The following is a 21,570-nucleotide window of genomic DNA, read 5'->3' as shown; positions in this document are numbered from 1 at the left end:
TACCAGATACGATTCTTTATTCACAAAAGTCTTTCTACTTGACTAGCACTCAGGAGATCTTAACAATGGTGCGTTAATGCCGTAAGAAGGGGAAGTAACCAGTATTATATCAGCTGCCAGAGCTGCTATTGTCAAAGTCCCATCAGATCTGCCATTACAAACTGCAATTGTCAAAGCTTTATAGCTCAACCATAAAGGCAGTCTGGGCTATAACTTGCCGAACAAAGCTTCATCTTGGGAGCATCTTTTGCAGCTCTCTCTGAACTACAGATGTATGAAATAGAAAGAGGAGTTTGAAAGTTTCAGCTTCTATTAATACCGTAAACAGACACCATTGCAAAGCTGGTTTGATTCTTTTAGTGAGAGCCTAGTCTGTTCCACTTGGTACTGCTCATGTACACAAGTAGGCATTATCTAGTCCCTCATAAAAGAGAGTTCGATTTCATTGTTGGGCTGATAAATTGACTCTTTTAGATTATTAGGTTACCATTTGGTTTGCTGCACTGCGGCAAAAGTATTTCAATTTCCAGGCATCTCTCCTAATGGATTCTTCCCCACTTAATGGCTTCATTCTGTTTTGCGCTCTGCCAGATTGCCTAATTGCCCCATACTTGGTACTAGAATCTGGAATTTAAGGGTATATGATGTACTGGCATGATAATTCTACTTCCTGATTTCAGCAAGTTCATTAAAACTCCACTTATACATCCAATTGAGCCCACTAAACTCAGCTTGACAAAGTCAAAGTCACGTAGACTAACAACCATGATATGAAATTTAAGTATTTATTTTAGTGGTCTTAAATAGTCAATATATTAAATATATTACAATTGTTACTCATGTACTGGGGTGGACATTATGTTAAAATGTGCTTCACTTCAGAATAATATAATAGAAATCCATTTCAGAATATCATTTCCTTGGAAACATGCCAGGGAGAATGACCTAATGCATTTTACTTGAAAAAATGTCTACTGAGCACTTTCCCGTGCATGTCTTTGCCCTACCCTGCCCCTCCTCATAGTCTATGGCCCAGAGAGGCCTCTCCTCCAGGCCTCAACAAGGACAATGCTCCCTAAAATATACGTTTAAGGAAAGAATGTTGACAGCTTCAGGCTGTTGCTCTGTGCATGAGTATTGAAAGCAGGTGGGGGTTTTTTTGTCCTCATTTTTTTCCCTCCCCAAACCGAGTACCTAGTTGTATAGTCTGGTTGTAAGTCCTTCTATGTGAGTTGCCACCACAGCATGGCTACTGACAGATGAGTGGTGTGGTTCCATGCCTGGGGACCTGAACCAGGGCTGCCAAAGCAGAGTGTGCTGAACTTTAACCACTAGGCCATCAGGGCTGGCCCTGAAAGCAGATTTGTTTGGGAGGTAACAAACTGTGCAAAAGCATCCAAAAATGTCACTGCTAACTATACACAAAAGGCTGGTGAAAATAATTATTATATTACTACAAAGAAGGAGTACAGGGAGGAGGAAGAAGGGGTGGGGGAAAAAGAGGAGGAGAAAAAGAAGACCTAACACCAAGCATTTATGATGTGGTGGCACTATTCTAAGTGTTTTGCATTTATTAGCTCTTAATCATCACATCAAATTTATAATGTAGGTACAAATAATATGCCCATTTTACAGATGCACAGGGAAGTTAAATGGCTTGCCTAAGATCAGTCAGCAGCTGGTAAGTGGCAGAGCCACTATTTGATCCCAGATGGACATGATTTCAGAGTCCGTGCTCTTAACCAGTCCGCTAGACCACAGAAAGAAGCCTGGATGGAGAGCTGGGAACCGAGAATATGTGAATTATTATCAAACCAGCTTTATGTACATGGTTTTATCTCTCTGGTCTTCTGTTCCCGCCTCTGCAAAATGACATATTTGGACGGGATGATTTGTACGGTCCCTTGAAGCTCTCACATTCCATAGCTGGATTCTGGGTAAAATGTGCTGATTTTGCCTGTGAGTTAGAAGCAGGTGCCAGACCCTTTCCCTTTGCCACAGATAAAATTGCAGAAAATTAGCTGATTGCCAACTCAAAGGCTCAGAGAATCTGATCTCTTAGAATAAAATTCAATTGTGGTGCTTATATTTAGGAGTCATATTTGCAAACATCATTAAACAAACAAGTCACATGACCCATAGGCCATGTAGAGCTGCTTAAATTTCTCCCATAATAGAGGTCTGATGATCGAGTGACTGCAATGAAAGTATCACCTGTGCTTCCTTCATGGGTTCATTTGAATTTCATGGATTCATGGATTTTATTTATTTGAAAATATAACATAATTTCTAGTAGAATAGCTGTATTCTGAGTGTCACTGTAATGTACTCAATGAGCCATCATTGGAGAGGCTCTTTCAGATCCCCTTCTCTAAAGCAGATCCCAAGGCATTCTCTATTACATTTCTTCATTTTTCTAAAATTACGACGTCCAACATTACCTTTTTTAAAATTTATTTGCTAACTTTCTTACATCCATCTCCCCTTACTGTTTCTCCACACTGGGTGATCTGTTTGGATGAAAACCTTTGTAACTCCAGGAATGGATAGGGATGCACAACATGCAAGCATAATATATCTTTTGTTGAATTAATGGATAAATGGTAAAAATGGGAGACACCAGAGTGCAGGATGTTCTAAGGTTAAAAAAAAAAAAAAAGAGAGAGAGAATTTAGAGTTGATGTTTTTATTTATAAATTTGAGTGACAGATTTTAACAATTGTAAGTCGAAAGTTCTGACTACCTTGCTTGGATAGTGAAGAAAGATACAAATATTCATCTATAAGCCTGTCCTGAGAACTGATTTTATGTATTTTTTAGGCTGTATGCTATGAAGTCTAGCCAATATGTACTACAAAGTACTTATATATATAATCTCAATATTTTACATATGTATATATTGTACTTATATCAATATTGTGCATATGTATATATTGCACTTAGGTATATATTGTATATTTCTATATATACTATATATACACAATATATCAATATATACACAAAGTAATATATATTGAGTAAATTGAGGTGGCCTGACTTTACTAACATTTCTAAACATAACTTACCATTTTATTGCTTTAGATACCTACTTAATTTCCATTGGAATGAAAGTTTTACCCTGGGTTGAATAATATTTAACTATTTAAAATAATATACTTCTTAAACTGAACATTTCATAGAGAACAGTTAACCCAGTTTTAGGTGTCTATATAAATGAATCTCAAAAGATTTTTTAAATGAATTAAATATGCGTAAGTCCTGACTCCTGGAACTTGTAAAATAATGGTAATATATTAAAAGATTGACACTGGAAAAAGATGTATAATCAATTTTTCATAATGTGCTTCCCAAGGAGTTAACTGAAAATTGGGTTAATAGGATCTCTGTGAACTGATAATTTTTTTTACAATAGTTTCTCTCAAACCACTGGACTCCAGGATGAAATATTTTACTCCACAGGAAAATAACACTTTCTATTATATGCAGTTTTCATAGTCACCACAGATATTTGGGGTAAAAAAAAAAATGGCTGTTTTTATTTAAGCATGTAAAACCCTGGGTTTGCATATGTGTATAATATATACCCATAAATGAATCTCTGTATACTGTACACACAGACACACACACACAGAGTTACACTATTGTTTGGGATTACAATGGAATATGTAAAAATAAGTCCATGAGAGATAGAGTAATATATTCTAGAAATAGAACCCCTGTTTTTTAAATAAATACTCTTTGATATTTCTTATTGCTTGAGTTGTGCTTTTTCTGCGACAATTCTTAAGAACTCAATTTTCAGCTTATACATCTCAAAGTTATCATTTCAGCTACAGCAAAATCCTGCCATTTGGAGATTTCTGATTAGACTGCATGAAACTCTGGTTAAAACCCCAAGATTTTTTTTTTCTCATGTGCTTTTATTTGTAATAAAAAATGTATTTATTGAATGTCTACAGTGTACTAATTGTACCGACATTCTATTTACTGTTTATATTATCTACCAATGGCACACATGAAGTTTTAGGAAAGATGTTTTTCCTCTATTTGGAGATACACCTATTTCATATTCATCAATGAAACTAGATTGTTCATTATACCCTCAAGTCTATATGAAAAATGAATAATTACCACTGTGTTTTCCTCCTTTAACCATGTAGGTCCTTCAGGTCCTAAAGGTGATCGGGGAGCAGTTGGCTTTCCCGGAAGTCGAGGATACCCAGGACAACCGGGGAAGAGCGGGAGGACAGGTATTATGATAACGTATATTATCTTTATAGAATATGTAAAATAACACAGTCCACACACATTGTTTTCAACTTCCTAGATAACAAAATGATGGTCATCATAGCATGAACAGTAGCACTCATGCAATTTATTTTGTGGTCTTAAACATTTTGAAACTGATTTCTGTCCACCTGAGGAAAGTTTCTATATCCCTACGGAAAATAGTTTACTAAAAATAAAGCAGGATTTATAAACCCCAAATAATCATAAATCACCATGAAAAATGGTATCTATCTTAGAAGAAAGAAAGTGGAAAGACGGGCAAAGAAAAACAAGCAAAGTATAAATATCTCTTTAACCAAAACTGACCAAACTTTGTTCAGTTACGGTTAGCAAAATAGAGATAGACCTGAAATCTTATCCTATGCAAGATAAACTGCCTGGTATTATATATAAGTACTTAATCAACATTGATTGGGCCCTTTAAAATTTACATACATGTTGATGTTATTTCTACTCCTTATGCCAGTAGCCTAAGCTTGAATTGTGAACTTTGCACAGAAATTGTAGAGGGAGACAGGCTTATTCTTTACCCTAATTTCAAAGAAAAGTATGACCAAGAGAATAGGATCCTTATCATTGAGGTGTTTTTTTAACAGATTTTTTTTAGAGCAGTTTTTAGGTTTACAGAAAAATTGCACAAAAAACGCAGAGTTCCCATATACTACCTACCCACATAGTTTCCCCTGTTACTAACATCGAGCATTTGTGTGGTGCATTTGTTATAATTGGTGAACCAATATTGATCCATTGTGATTAAAGTCCACAGTTTATATTAGGGTTCACTCTCAGTATTCTGCTTTCTATGCCTTTTGACAAATGTGTTATGACAAGTAGCCACCACTGGAGTATCATGCAGAATAGTTTCCCTGCCCTGTGAAGCAGATGCCCAGTGGTTGACCTACTCATCACCACCCTGCTCCCTCCCCAACTCCTGGCAACCACTGATCTTTTTTCTATCTCCATAGTTTTGCCTTTTCCAGAATGTCATGTACTTGGAATTGTACTGTATGTAATCTTTTTAGACTCGCTTATTCCACTTAGCAATATGCATTTAAGTTTCTCCATATTTTTTTGTGGCCTGATAGCTCATTTATTTTTAATACTCAATATATTCCAATGTATGGATACACCACAAATTGTTTATCCATTTACCTATTGAAGGACATCTTGGTGGCTTCCAAGTTTTGGCAACCACAAATCAAACTCCTATAAGCATTCATGCACACATTTTTGTGTGGACTTGAGTTTACCTAGAAGTGTCATTGCTGGATCACGTGGGAGACCTATGTTTAGTTTTATAAGAAACTGCCAGACTATCTTCCAAAGTGGCTGCACCATTTTGCATTCCCACCAGCAATGAATGAGAGTTCCTATTGCTCCACATCCTCACCAGCATCTGATGTTCATCGGTGTTTTGGATTTTAGCAATTCTAATATGTGGGTTGAGGTACTTTTGGTAGTATCAGTGTTTGTGGACTGTGTCTCCCCCAGAGACCTGAGCACCTGAACTGAATGATGTATTTATGTACCAACCATCTCTAAAACCAGCTAGCTTTAATCAGGCGTTTTGGGCAACGTGGGAAGAGTGTGTGTTTGTTTGTTAATTTGTTTGACATTATCTACATCGCTCAGGAATTGCTGAATTTCCTGGATGGGCAGTTTGTGTTCAACAGATAAATGTATTTGAAAACCTTTAATTTGACAAAATTGTGAAGCTACTTATAGATTCCAAGATAATTCAAAATAATTCTGTGAAGTGAGAAAAGATATTTTATTTGTGTTGTTTTAGTTAAAATGGTGTCTTAGTCTACTATCTATCTCAAATAGATAGTCATTTATTATCCCTGGCAAAATTGTGGTAAGATTTTGTTTGGGACTCTTTCTGGCATGATCTATTTATAACTTCCTATTTGTATTAAATCATAAGATTAACTTTACCAATGAATATCACTATGAGCTCTGAGTAAATTAGAGTTACTAATTTGTCTTTCTATAAAGACTACACAAAAAGGGGAAAAGTGGCAGAAATTTTAGGAATGTTAAGAAAGCCTCACTATTTCTCACAAGTGTCTGTCTGTTAAGTACAACTTTCTCTCTATGTGGTCAGGGAAGAAGTTAGAAATGAACCACAGAAGAGTCGTGTAACTATAGCACAACTTAACTGATTTAACGAGAAATAACTTTCCTCATTTGTTAGGTGTCTATTTTGTCTCATACATTCTGCTTGGAGCTGGGGATATGACACAAGCTAGTTCCCCATCCTTGAAAAGTTTTCTCGCAGGAATTTCACAATGACCTCTCTTCAAAAGTATAATCAAAAAGATGATTCTGTAAAGTTTGTGTGACGTATCTAATCTGAGGTTGTTTGTTTTGGAGGATTAAATGTTTGTCAGAGGGGTTTGAACTTGAATCTCATGGTGGCACATAGTTATTCCATGTATATTATTCTTTTTGCCTTGTTGGAAAGCACAAGGATAGCATGGTCCATATTTGTATTTTCCAGGGATAGCACAGTGCATGTTTGAATCCTAGGTTTGAACCCTACCTCCCCACTTAGTTAGCCTCTCTGTGCCTTGGTTTTATTATCTGCAAAACAGGGCTGGTAAGAGGACCCACACTTTAGAATTTCTATAAAAATCAAATGAATTAATAGATGTCTTAAAGTGCTTCAAACAGTGTCTATCACACAGCAGGCTGCATATACATGTTAGTTATTAGCTACAGCCAGTGCAAGCTCTAGGTTTCTCTCTACTCCTAAACTCCTAGAATTCAGCAAGTGCCCATAGTCAAAGTACTCGGGAGAGCGCTCACTGAGTCATTCATGCAGTCAACACAGTATTATGAGGGTTCACTGTATGCTGGAGATAATAGAGCACAGGCACTGCCCTCCCAGAGCAGGAGACAGAAAAATACAGAAGCGATTAGCTATAATGTAATATGGTAAGTGATAAACATTTGTGAAGTAGGACAAAATGCTATGGGAGTAGAGAGTTGAGAGTCATTAATTCCACAGAGCAAGACAACGTGTTACAGAAGTGGTGCTAGTGCTGGCCTAAGAGATGCATAGAATTTCTCTAGGTCTGTTGTTCTCCAACTTGAGCAGGCATTAGAGTCACCTGTAGGGCCTGTTAACAGAGCATCCTAGACTCGACCCCTGGAGTTTCTGATTCAAGAGTCAGCGTTTGGTTTCCCTCAGGAATTTCCATTCATCACAAGTTTCCAGGTGATAGGGATGATTCTGATGCAGGGACCACACCTTGAGAACTACATCTTCAGGTAACGAAAAGGAGTGGAGCAAAAGAAACTCGGCAAAAATAAAACCAAAGGAAGAGGTAATAAAACCTTTAACAAAAGATATCCTTAAGGGGCTGGTCCAGTGGCACTGCAGTTAAGTTCACATGTTCCGCTTTGGCGGCCTGGGGCTCACCGGTTCAGATCCCGGGTGCGGACATGGCACATGCTGTGGTAGGCGTCCCACATATAAAGTAGATGAAGATGGGCACAGATGTTGGCTCAGGGCCAGTCTTCCTCAGCAAAAAGAGGAGGATTGGCAGCGGTTAGCTCAGGGCTAACCTTCCTCAAAAAAAAAAAAAAAATATCCTTAAGATATCACTTCCTTATAAAAAGGTTCAAATTTGGTAGAAATGTGAGCAGCAGTGCCTGGTACTGCTTTAGTTGTACTGCAGACTAAAACAAGGACTAATACAGAGTGCTTCCTCTACAAGAGTCCACAGAAGCTGGTAAAATTAGAGATGAAATCCAATAATTGATAGTCTAATGACACAGCCTGGACTATCTGAGTGATATCAAAAGCTTTATCAGAGTTCAAAGCAAAAAATTAAAGAAAGAGCAGGACTATTTATTTATTTTCTCCTGCTTTCTCCCCTGCTCTCCTTTTCTTCCTGACCCCAACCCCTTCTACATGTATTAAGTACATACTATATATACAAAGTACCATGCTAGATACAGGGAAATGATGAACGAATAAGGCATAGTCCTTGGCTGATCAGATACACAAATAAGAGAAGATAAAAGGAAGAATTCATGCTTTCTTCATGCATAGAAGATCTATGGAGTAGGGCATTTACAAGATCTGACATACTTACTTCAGAAAGCTTTGAGGATTGAATTGAAGCGTAACCTTACATATCTTCAAAATCCCTTGAGGACTCTGGATATAACCTTGTCCAATAAACTAGACTTTCTACCATGTAAATAATGTGCTTCTCTCCACTCAGACTTTTGGAGTCCATTCCAAGTCTGATTCCACAAAGGGTGAGTTATGGTCTTTCTTGGGAGTATCTAAAACTATGGACCATAAATAGTTCATTTATTTATTTGAGAAATACTTACTGAACACTTTCTCTGTGTCATTCATGCGGATATTCATAGATAGTTGAATATATGGCTGTGGAGTTCAGAGGAGAGGCAAAAGCTAGAAGGACAAAGCTGAAGCTGTGATATATACATGTTCATTGGAATCAGTGATTTTAATTATATTTTGTGGGTAGACAATGAGAAAAAGATGTGAAGACAAGGGGCCTAGGATAAAGCCTTAAGTAGTTCCAGAAGTACAGGCTGAGCAGAAACAGCAAAGCAGTAGATTGAACAGAAGCAGCCAGAGTGAGGAAGAAAACCCAGAGAATGTGGTACGAAAAATCCAAAGGCAGAGGGAGTTTCAGAAGGTGGTCAAGTAAGATGACGTGTATGGAAAGCTGCTTGCTTTTGTTGTTATAAGGATGTTGCCTTTACTGAGAGCAGTTTCTGTGGGGCGGGGCAGGGTGAGGTGGGAAGCAGATTGGGGAATGCTTAGAGGTGAACTGGGGATGAGAGTTGTAATTGCTGGGAAACCTGAACCTTTGTAGAGGAAGAGAAAGAAATCAGGTTTTTGTTTGTTGTGTTTTTTTCATTTGATTTGCTTTTATTTCTGTGAAAGAGAGATTTGAATCTTGCTTACATGCTGTTGGGAAGATAAAGTAGAGGAGTGGTTGAAGATAGAGAGGAAAGAAGGGTAGAAGGATAGTGTAAGATTAAAAAGAAGGTTGAAGGTGAAGAATTCGGGAAACAAGTATTAGGCGTAGGAGGGAGATGGTCACATCTGAAACAAATAGCTGCAAACAGTATGGCTGGGATATTTATGACGTGTACGTGAAAACGACTAGTCTAATGTCTAGCTCTTGGAAGGGGCACTAAAAATGCTTAAAATCGTAATGATTTATTGAAATTACCTCCCTTTATATTTAAAGTTAGAATGTCAGTATATTACATACTATTTACTTCTTATTTTTCAATGACTTTCAGAAATACGTGTTCTTTGTCTTTGATTGAAGAGCAACATGTATGACAGGAGATGGTTTATTCCAGCTTTTCACTAAGTTCCTGGGCTCATTTTTTAGCCAAAGGTGTCTTTCTAAAGGAGGGAAATACTCCCATTCTCTAGAATGTTTTTAATGGATTCAAGTGTGAGAAAAGATTTCCAAGTGTCATCTGTGAGATAATCTCTGCATCATGGTAAAATGACATAAAATTTGTATTTGTTTATAAGAAGAAGGTAGTTTTCATTTTACCATCATTAAAAAAAAGAGTGGTGTAAGGTAAAAAGCAAATAAAAAAGAAACTAATTTTTTTTAATGATTTTTTAATTTTTTCCTTTTTCTCCCCAAAGCCCCCTGGTACATAGTTGTACATTCTTCGTTGTGGGTCCTTCTAGTTGTGGCATGTGGGACGCTGTCTCCGCATGGCTCGATGAACAGTGCCATGTCCGCACCCAGGATTCAAACCAACGAAACACTGGGCTGCCTGCAGCAGAGCGCGCGAACTTAACCACTCGGCCAAGGGGCCAGCCCCCTAATTTTTTATTTATTATACAATCCTAGAGCTATCAAGACTTAAGTGGGTCATTCACTTGGTACTCTGACTTGAGCATTTCTATTCTTAAAATACCCACCACAAGTTGCAGTAATGAAAAGATTTTTCAAGAATAATATATGGTCACTTCCTTTATTCTAATTGTGAAAATAATTCTGAAATGATGAAGTTAAGCTTGCTTATTATATTACTTTCTCTGAAAAGAATTAGAACTGATCAGTGACACCCTTTTAATTCCCCTCTTTCTCAATTGTTTTTTACTATCTTAGACTTTTTCTTTTGAGAAATCAGAAACTTTGATACTATATCTCATAAAAAGATACCATCAAGAAAAAAATAGGAATGGTTTTAGGTACTCTGTGCTAAATTAATTATTTTTGCCAATTTAACATTACCTGAAATGACTGAATCATAATTAAAAAGTGAATGTAATCACGTACAATGTAATCACGTATGCAGGGCAATTAGAGGCATTCTCTTATAATACTTTGATAAGGAATGGTTGGCATTTCATGAACTCTTCAAAATAGAATTTTAATTGGAAATTATTTATACTTTTTAAGTGCTAAGTCTGAATTCTCACATTACTCATCACACATAATTTTATATTTTTTAAATCTGGTAAATTGGGGATCAAAAAATCTTCTCTAAGAGGTGAATAAGGACAAATGTTCAAAAATAAAGCACAGAAGAAGGCAAAGTAAACTGGAGAAACAAACAAACAAAAAACCCAAAATAAAGATTAAAACTTTAAAGTAAAATAAAAAATAATTGTGCCATAAAAAGTGAACTGAAAGGCCAGCCCTGGTGGCCTACTGGTTAAGTTTGGTGTCCTCCACTTCAGCAGCCCAGGTTCAGTTCCCGGACGCACACCTATTCCTTGGTGGCAGCTCATATACAAAAGAGGAAGATTGGCAACAGATGTTAGCTCGGGGTGAATCTTCCTCAGGAAAACAAAAAAAAGTGAACTGAGATGAAAAGTCCTCTTATTCACTGAGAATAACATCACAGAGAGACAGTTCTAGCTAAGCTTTGGGAGATGTAAAACAAAAAATAATAGTAAGAGCTACTATCAATTATGGGAAAGGCTGCTAATTTTCAAGGCAACTCTGCAATGGAAAGTGTTATTTTTTCATTTGACAGAAGAATAAGCTTTAGCTCAGGAAGACTTATTCAGAGCCACTTACTAGTAAGTGGCAGAACAAAATAATTCAAGATAGGGATTTGTAAATTATTGTTATTATTCCAAAGCCCATGATTTTTAAACTACATCCTCTGACCTCCTGGATGGAAAGATAGACGTTCTTGATTTTGTTGGGCGGAATCAAGAACGTTAACAAAGACTTTGTTAGAGACAGACAGCACTATGATCTGTCCTATATTTATGTCAAGAAGGTTGTTACTTGCAAGGTAGATATCTGAGGACTGTTGAAAGAAGAATTGATGAGCAAAAACACCACCACTCTCAGAAGATGAAATGATTACCATTAAAATCTCTAGTAGGTACCAAAGGGCGGTCTTCTGGGTATACCTTTAACAATGGAACTGTGGGTGAAATAGCAGCCCATTAGCAAAGACTAAGGTCCTAGCAATGTTTCCATACCTATTTGAAGTCCTGATCCTCATGTAAAATGATAACATTTGGACCACACCCCTAGGGAAGTGGCTGAGGTTTCTCAAAGCCAAAAGGAACTAGCCCAGAGGCTGCGATGCCCCTCAGACCTTCCTGGCTTCCCCCAGGACTGAGGTGGGTCTTGGCACTCCCAGAAATTCATCCCAGCCGGGTCTTTGGGATGCTCCATGCTAAAGAAAGGGAAAACAAGATAGAGAAGTTGTCATGGGAATAGAGTCACAAGGAGTAGGATGAGATGGACAGCACCAGGCTCCCTGGGGGAGGAAGGAAGGCACAGTCAAAGGCTGGGGACGAAAGGATAAATCAGCACCAAACTAACTGCTAAACTGCTTACATTTCAGTTTTTCCCACTTTTAGGAAAATGGAACATTTAATCCCTTGTAAATAATGAGATAATGTGCTAAGGACCTACCCAGAACAACGCCAGGTTCATAATAGGGCTTCTAAAATGACAGCTATTTTTATTATTACCATCATCAACAGCATTATTATATTTGAATATCTGTAGATTGTGATACGTTAATATTCTAGATCACCTTGAGGTATCCTGTCTCCTTTAAAGCAAGCATTGTGAACTTCCCTAATTTTAAAAAGTTATTTTTTGGCTTTTCTTTTCAAGGAAATCCAGGACAAAAAGGCCAGAAGGGAGAAAAGGGGAGTGGAAGCATGCTAAGTAAGTTTATAGTTTCTTGTTTTTCGTGTGTGCCTTTGTTATAAACGAGTTGTGATAGTAGTGGTCTGGGTTTGAGGCAAATGTTGGGAGCTTCAGCATCAATCCGTAGAGATTCTGTGGAAGTCAGCCACAGTTTTCTACAAACAAAGCGTGCTAATTGGAGTAAAACAAATAGATTAAATTACACAGCTCTTTAAATCTCATTACCCATTTGTATTTTATTTTTGTGGTGAGTACGATTTTCTAAAAATTCCACATGGAAAATTGTTCAATTTTCAAGTCCATTTCTATCTGCTGAAGGAAAATCGAGTTTATGAATAGAAACAATTACAGCCTCTTTATCTACTAACTGAGCTAACTGAAAGGTTACATGTAGGAATTTGGACAATCTAAGGACCTTCACAGACTAATTCTCTGATGGCTCGGGTTTTTGTGTTTGGTTATATTTTACCAAAAATTTGAGAAGTGGTATTCTATATCCTAGACTTTCAAAACTGCAACAGAATAGATTTCACAACAGAATTCTGTGTCGATGGAATGCCCACCTCATGTTGCAGTGTAGAAAATCTGTAAATTGGACCTTAAAAACTAAATATTAGAAGAGCTGCCTTCAATATGCCATGCCATAAGTCAACTATTGTGCGTCTAGGCCCAGTCTTCACAGATACAGTGAAAGGATTGTGAAAAGGATTGAGGAGTCCACACGTGACTTCTCAGAATGCAGGGACAACTCCTCTGGATTCCCAATAGGAGCTACAAGCGATGTGTGTGTGTCTGTGGGAATAGCTGGTACACACACACACAGCAACATAATCTTTACCCATCAAGGGTCTGTTTTAGACAGGTTATGGCAAATCCTTTAAAGTACTAAAAATCTAGCAGTTTTCCATTGTAGCTATTGTTTTAAAAACTATAGTACAATTTCCCTGTCTCAGCAAAAATAATTATTTTAGCCTAATACTGTGTATGGATGTCACATTTAGACAAATTAGGGTCACCGTTGTGAATGCCATTCGTTAAAATATAATGTAACCACAGGGTGCTTTCCACCATCATTGCCTTGTTGATCTGTCTTTGCTCCTAAATTGAACAACACAGAATATTGTGTCTCCTCAAAGTGCTTTGTTTTATTCAATCATTATCAGTGTTATTACCATTGTATTAAGATAATAGAAACATTAGTATATCTTTTCTCCTTTGTATCCATTTATCCTTTCATGTGATCACTTTTGTCTGCTGTATAGTTTTTATTCCACTTCTTTCCCTTTCTTCTTGTCCCTCCATTCATTTTCACTTGAGTTCCTTGTATAGCTCTCTTCCAGGTCTTCATGCTTTTCTTTCTCTTTATCTCTCTCTTTATCTTTATCTTTGGTTCTTCTTTATCTTCTTGTCTTGCTTTCTTGAGAGTTTCTCTGAGCTTCTTAACCTTGACTCTGGTCAAACTTGGCAAATAAGGGGCTTCTTGATTTTGTAGTCTGTACTGAACACACACACTGTCTTCTGTTACCTGAAGTTATCAAATGCTTTGAACATTTTTTTCAGATATGTTCAGAAATGTTTTCAGCTGCAGATAAGATATTTTTATGGCTATTTTGAAGTTTATGTGCATACTTTCTTTGAGAAAGTAATGGGAGGTATTTTCGTGTATTAGCCTCTAAATTACCCTAATGCTCACCCCCCATAGAAAGTATGTAATACTATAATGTCCCAAAAGAGAAAAAGAATCATCTACACAAACATCTATACAGTACATTCTGCTTTCTTATTTAAGAAAGTTCTTAATATTTAAGTTCTTCTTATTTAAATAAGTTCTTCTAACTTAATTTAATATGCCAGTCGTCTGCCCATGTCATTATATATGGCTCTACCTCCTCTCTCAATGGCTGCACATTATTCCATTATATAGCTATACCATAATGTGTCATTCAACCCCCTAGCCGTGAGCACTTAATGATTTTTGTTTTCTTTTGTTTGGCTTTAATAAACAGTGCTACATTCAGCATTCTTATATACGATCTTGTGGGAACAGTTTTTGATAGAGAATTTGCTAAAAGTAGAATCAATAATCCAAAGATGATATGCATTTTACAATTTGATGGATTCTTGCAAATGGCTCCAAAAAGATACTCATGTATTCTGTACGAAAGTGCCTGATTCTCTACATCTTCAATTAATTATGATATATGAAAATTTATATTGAATTACTTTAATATGCATTTTTTTCATATTTTTCAGGCATAATTTAAACGTAATAAAAATAATCATTGATTTCCTCTCTTATATATGTGTCAGGACCAGTATAACTCCCTGATCATATTAGGGCAGGGCCCTTTTAAGATCAGGTGGGTTGGGCAGGAACCCTCTGCTACCATCTCATTAAAAGGCCCTTCACCTCTGGACAAGTCATCAGCACAGCTGACTCCGAGATCCCTTTGTGGCTCCTCCAAACAACCTTGGTTCCTGTACGGTGCCCGGCTTCCTCATGGCTTCTCCTGGTCCTTGGTGCTGTTTGGGACTCTGCTCCCATGCTCATACTTCTCCCCTCTCCAGTACCCCACCATCACCACCATGCCCTAGCACCCCTGGTTGAGATGTACCAACTGAAAGGCTGCTCCTACCAGTCCACAGAGCCAGACCAGCATCCCTCTGCCACCCATTCATCTAGTATCTTGCTGAACCCAATTTAACCCACTGGGTTCTAGGAGAAATCTCATGAATACTGATTATATGTGGGTTCTTTACATTCAAAAACACTATTCTCAACTAGAGATAGAGATGACATAAAAGAAAATCTATTTGTTCATTCCCTCATTCATTCATGCATTTGGCATATGTTCATTACGTACATACATATAGCTCTTTATAAAGCTGGACACAGCAGCTAATAAGATAGCTATTGTCTCTGGCCTTAAAGAGCTGATTGTCCCTGAAAGACATAGTCATGTAAAGAGGCAACTATACAATAAAGCAAAGCTATGCTGGGGGAAGAACAGGACTCTATGGGTGTTTAGAGGAGATCAAGAAATTTAAATTCCTTAGAATATTAAAAAGATAAATTGATTTTGATTTGCTTAGTTTACCTTCTTGTCTTATTATCCAAGTTATAGCATCTTTTTTTCAAGTTTTATAGTGAGGAAAAGTGGAGCTTGGACAGTTCATTCAACACATTTGAACCGAAAAACAAAACTATTTCCTTAAATTACCTGACCATTTAAAGCAAGAATAGTTTGATCATGAAAAAATAATGCTGATAATTTTTTATTCTAAAAAGCTTTTTTGTTTTATGCTTTAGCTATCCAGTATAGATCCTGGAGAAAAAGAAATACTTCAGTAGAACTAGAAATGATATGTGTAGGTGAAGAAAGGGCCAAAAATGAGAAAGGAGAAAAAGTAGGAAAAGGCAGGAGAAAAAAAAGAAGTAGGTAAAATATGGGATTCCATGGTATTTTTAAATGTCTGTCTATTAACAGATCACATTTTTACAGCACTGCTTTCCTTCAAAGTTTAGCACAAAGTCCCAGAACTCACAGCATTAAGGTTCTAGTAGAATTCTAAGTCACACTATGTGTATGTGTATCTCACCACTTCCATTCTCTCCCCTGTAAGATGGGGTCTTGACACCTACCTCACAGGGTTGTTGTGAGGATCACATAAGATGTTGAGTGGATGCAGATGCTCTATAAAATCATAAAATGCTTTAAACATGTAAAGTATGGTTCATAGTGGTCTCTCTGAACTGGAACTGCTGTTCCTCACTGGTATAATGCAGACATTTTAAATCTGTAATCAGGACGGAAAGCAAAATGAAAATGCAAGAAGCCAAATAAATGTCATGGACAAAAAGAGAGATGCTAGAGAATAAGACGAGATCTTACATTTGATAGAGCAACGCAAGTGTGACCAGATCACAAATCAGCGAGTTTGTCTGAGCCGAGCAGAAGAGCATAAGTTATAAATAAAAGAAGTGACTGAACAGAGGCCACACCAGGGCCGGAAGCTGACAACAGAGGTCAGAACAAAATGTCAGGCCAATAAAACAAGAGGGCAGGCTCTGAAGGACAAAGCATGAGCCCAAGATGTGGCTGATGAGAAGGCTCCAAGAAGGGTTGACACAAATTAGAGTTGTCAGTGGTCATCTGGGTCTGTGCCTGCATGACACCAAAGTCTCCAGGAAAAGAAGTGAGAAGGAGGGGCGTGAGCCAGTCATCAGAGAGCCCTCAATGTTAGCAAACTGGAGAGCTGACTAACCGGTTAATGCAAACATCTGGAGATTGGTTGGATGTCTCTGTCCGTGGTTTAACTGGATATGACTTCCTACCCTACTCTGCACTGGGGGACAGGTGGGGCCTGGGAGGAATCCTGTTCTCTTGCCAGCCAGCCTTGGTCCACATTGGCTACAGAATGGCCCTGATTCCAGAGACCGTGGGAGACCATTCCAGGAGATTCAGTTCATAAGTTAGCTGATACTCCAAACTACAAATGGATCCTTAAGTGTGTGAAACACTAGCCTGAACATTCCAAATTAGGCGAGAAGGGCTTGTCTTCTCTCTTTAGATCAAAATAGATACTGGATGCCCAGTTCAAACGCACAAATTATATCAACTTTAATAAGGTGTAATGAAGAGAAAACAAGTCTGCACTGAGCTCTAACACCGTCACAAAGGTTTGTCTGCAGTTTTCTCACTGACTTGGAAGGGTAAGTGTTTCAGTCAAGCAAATGAAGTCCTTCCACACAATGAAACACCTTGTGTGATGCTCTGTCCTAAAAATCTCAATTACTAATGTGTCATTTGTTAGTATTTTGTGCTTTGCTCATGCCCAATGAGACTATAGCTAGGATGTGAATTTAGAGTATCTTACTTTGAAGCTTGTACGATGTTATGAAATCTCAGTTTGTCTTTCATTAGATTTCTACTGAGGACTCAGCACAATCTTAAAGGAATTGTGGTCTTTCTCAAAGCATTCAATTGACTGGAATACAGCCTTCTCCTCCAAGCACTCAATAGTTATAACAATGAACAGTTAGAGAGCATTTGCTGTGCACCAGGGCCTTTGGATGCATTATCTCATCTAATCCTCAGAAGAGCCTTTGAGGTAACTTCTATTATTATTCCCATTTTATAGATTAGAAACTGAAGTTTACTGCTAATAGATAGAAGGGCAGAAACTCAAAGCCAAATGTGTCGATCTCCCAAATTCCTCTTTGTAACTATGACTCCATTCAACATTCTCACACTAGCGTTACGCATTTTTATATACAAATGCCACAAATATGTAGTATGGAGGGTATGGAGAGAGAAAGAAGGAGGAGAGAGAAAGATTTGCAATGAGCAATTTAGTTTTCAAGAATGGGCCTAATAATTTGAAGACTCTAAGGAGATGAAAATTCTTACAGTATGACTTCCATTAGGTCAAATTCCAAAAAAGCATTCTCAGTCTTTACTTATGTTTCCACCTTCATTTACTGCTGTAGCTACTGCCTCCAGTCTCTCCCCTAAGTGTATGTCTCAAAAGCATATTCTCCCTGGAATGCTCACAAAGCTTCCATTATCAGTAATGAATGTGACTTACGTGCGCCAAGGGAGGGAGCTATTGTTAGTATTCTAGCTTTGTTTCAGGAACTGGCTCAATTTTAACATTTTTCAATATAACATGGCTGCTTTGATGTCTCTCTTTTTTTGTTGTGCCTCCTTTTTCAACTCCTTGCTGTACCTCTCCCAGGAGGCCCGGTTATGGTGTAGCAGAGCAGAGCATACTCGAGCAGTGATGGCTCCAGGCAACTTAGAGAAATGCTGCTCAGTCTTGACAGTTACGTGGCATTTAAAGCTTTATATAATTCCACAAACTGTTGCTAAAACACGTAATGTTCCATTAACACAATAGATGTGTTCCTTAATAGTGTGTGTAACTGATATGTCTTGTAAATTGATACACAGATTTGACTCAGTAATGGATCCAGCAGTTAGTGCTAGTCTGGTTTAGTCCCTCTTCCAGTTGACTCTCACAGCCTGACTCTCACTAGAGCCAATTAGAAGGGACAACAAAACAATCCACACAGCTTCAGCAAAGCCTTTTGCACCAGGAAAATTTGAAATTCACCCAGTTATGTGCCGGAAGGCAGATGGAGGAGAGAGACCCAACACGCCACTTCTGGTTCCTCCATAGCCTCAGAGGACCACATGGCTTTCCTGCACCTCTTCAGAGAACTGGGTCCTGGTTCGCTATTCCACAGTAAATTTGGTCCTACACTGACCCAAGATCATCTATTTTGTTCCAATTAAAGCATCTTCCAAGAGTACAGGTTGACAACATAGTACTTGCCTTCATCAGCCTGGCTGCTCTGGAAATGCACTCCCCTACAGTTACTTGCTTGCACATGAAGTGTTGGAGGAAGATCTCTTGTTGTGGCTTAACCTACACTCTTGACCTTTGCCCAGGGGCTATAGTTATTCCCGTTTCCTGCTTACCCTGAATTCTTACATCCTGCTTGACCCCCTGCAAAGTTAAATAACTGAGTCCCAGCAACCTTTCTGATGCTCATTACAGGAACTATTTAAAGGAATCCCAATGTGAATTCTTCAGCAAAATGAAAAACACCCTTCTTCCTAATGATGTTTTGTGTAATTCTGAATTTTCATTTCTTATAAATGCTGAAAGGTAAATTCTTTCAACTGAATACAAATACAAATATTAGGTTTCTGTGCACAATATTTTCACAAAAACTCTACATGGCTTGCAGCATAATCTATTTGTTCTCTACAAAATGATTATCTGTTCTATTCCAAAACTCTCCTGTTATATTCTCATTTAGTCCTGTTACCTACTGTACTGGGGAACACTATTTCTCCACCAAAACAACGTGTCATGCATTAATCACAGAGAGTAGCTAAATGAATAATTGTTATTACTGTATTCAGACATCTAGTAGGTCCTTAATAAATACCTTTGTAGGTTTTCTTTTTGCTTTTGTTTCTAAATTCCTGAAGATTCTTTTTTCTTTTTTAAAGATTGGCACCGGAGCTAACATCTGTTGCCATCTTTTTTTTCCTTCTTCTCCCCAAAGCTCCCCAGTACATAGTTGTATATTCTAGTTGTGAGTGCCTCTGGTTGTGTTGTCTTTTGTAGTTTTTTAATAAGAATCTTCCAAGCCTTTGAAGTAGGTGTTTCAGTGACAAAATGATTATTTCGTTAAAGAGAAGTTTGTAATCTGTTCAGATCACAATGTACTGGGTATGGCGGCTTATTTCTTATTTATAAATTAAAGACAAAGCTTATATTTTCAACTTTATACCCACTGGGGTACTCTGTTTCTCATTTCATTTGAAACTAATCAAAAACACAAAACAAAGTGAAAAAAAAGGAAGTATATTAATCTGCTAACGTTGCCAAAACAGAATACTACAGCCAGGGTGGCTCAAACAACAGGAATGTATTTTCTCACAGTTCTGGGGACTGACAGTCCAAGATCAAGGTGCCTTTAGGATGCCAGTCCTCTTGGATTAGGGCCTCCCCTCCATGGCCTCATTTAACCTCAATCATCTCCTAAGAGGCCCTATCTCCAAATATGCTCACATTAGGGGGTTAGGACTTCAACATAGGAATTTTGGGAGATACGAGTCGATCCGTAACAGCAAGGTATCAAGAATTGACCTCAGCATCTGTGACTGTGAGCAGTCTCATGTTAAATCTTCACAGCACAGGGCTGCCACTGTTCCAGAATGAGGAAGATCTTGCCTCAGTTGTCTTTGCCTGTCTTTCTGTCAGTCTGTTCTTAAAGAGGGCCTAAACTGTAGCATAAATAAGTTTGAGACATTCTTGTGTTTTTATAGTTAAGAAAACAATTTCAATGCTGTTTTTTTGCCAATATTGTGTTTTCACGTTTCTGTGATGTTCTTTTACATTATGGTGTTTCATGAAATAATGAAAATTGCTGGGTAATGAAATTTAAGTAGACAGTAACCAGTGGTGATGAGACAAACAGAATGACCTGGGAAACTACTTCTAATGTTCTTTGTCAAATAATCGCCACCTAGGTATTTGTAAGAACTTTTTAAGTAGAAAATAACAGAAACTTGCTTAGTCAAGAAGCAGAATCTATTGCCTCACATAATTAAGAATTCCAAGATGGGTTTGCTTCAGGTCTGGCAGGATCCAGGACTTCAAACTAAGTCTTTTGGACTCTGTCTTTCTTTCTCTTTACGTATGTTTCATTGTCAAGTAGGCTCTTGCTATGCTGCATTATCTTCAAATCTGACCATGTGTGAGAAAGAATGCCCCCTTCGTTCTGTCAAAAAACTCTTGTCTCTCCTTGGATCCTGAGTTTGCCGTTGACTAACTACTGTAGTGTCTAGAGAATGGGGCACACTCATTGCCAACAAAATGAGGGAAATACTGAGTGATGGGTTAGTTAGGATTGCCCATTCAGAATCTCAGAATGCAGGGTAAAGGGCCCTGAAAAAGTGGATCAACCTGTGTTGTCCAATAATATTTATTAATATTCTTGCTAACTGCTATTAGGCAGCAATGTATTAGGTCAATTCTTCCATAATGTGAAAGGTTTAGAACTCTCTAAGAAATCACACTATGTTCTAATATTGTTCTAGCAATTGTTTTCAAGCTGTGGCGAGCATAGGAATGACTCTAAGGCTTTTATCACATACAGATGGCTGGACCTGACACATAGAGATTCTGATTTCAAGGGTTTGCATTGTGGACAGATATACGTGATTTCCAAAAGCTCCCCTTGGGATTCTGAAGCACAAAGTAGTTGAGAAACTCTTCTTTAATCTATGATACTTTTGTGCCACCATAACCCGTTCCCAATCATGAGGCCAAACATCTGAATTTTTAAGAAATAATAATATTAATAATAACAATAATACGTGTATATAGTGACGCCTCTGTGCTGGGCACTTTGCAAAGCATTTCTTATGTCTCCTTTACCTAATCTTCACAAGTAAATTCATGCTGCTGTTTTTCCCCTGGGGATTTAGACCAGTTAAGTGACCTGTGCAAAAGCACACAGCAGGGTCTATGTGGTGGGTCTGCAGTTTGCATCTTGGTTTATCTAATTTTAAATTCTATCACTTAGGTACAACATTATACT

The 21,570-nt window shown here is 37.8% G+C and overlaps 1 protein-coding gene across 1 annotated transcript in view; it reads left to right on the top strand.

Moving 5' to 3' along the window:
• Positions 1 to 21,570, top strand: part of MSR1 (macrophage scavenger receptor 1) — a 76,333-nt gene that overhangs the window by 33,363 nt on the left and 21,400 nt on the right. The window contains exons 7-8 of the mRNA XM_001488563.6: positions 4,161 to 4,250; positions 12,411 to 12,464. Coding sequence (XP_001488613.3) covers positions 4,161 to 4,250; positions 12,411 to 12,464 — 144 coding nt within the window. The remainder of the gene's footprint in view (positions 1 to 4,160; positions 4,251 to 12,410; positions 12,465 to 21,570) is intronic.

The sequence above is a fragment of the Equus caballus genome, chromosome 27 (genome assembly GCF_041296265.1).
Source record: "Equus caballus isolate H_3958 breed thoroughbred chromosome 27, TB-T2T, whole genome shotgun sequence".
NCBI classification, from domain to species: domain Eukaryota; kingdom Metazoa; phylum Chordata; class Mammalia; order Perissodactyla; family Equidae; genus Equus; species Equus caballus.
This window is presented reverse-complemented; position numbering and strand designations above follow the sequence as displayed.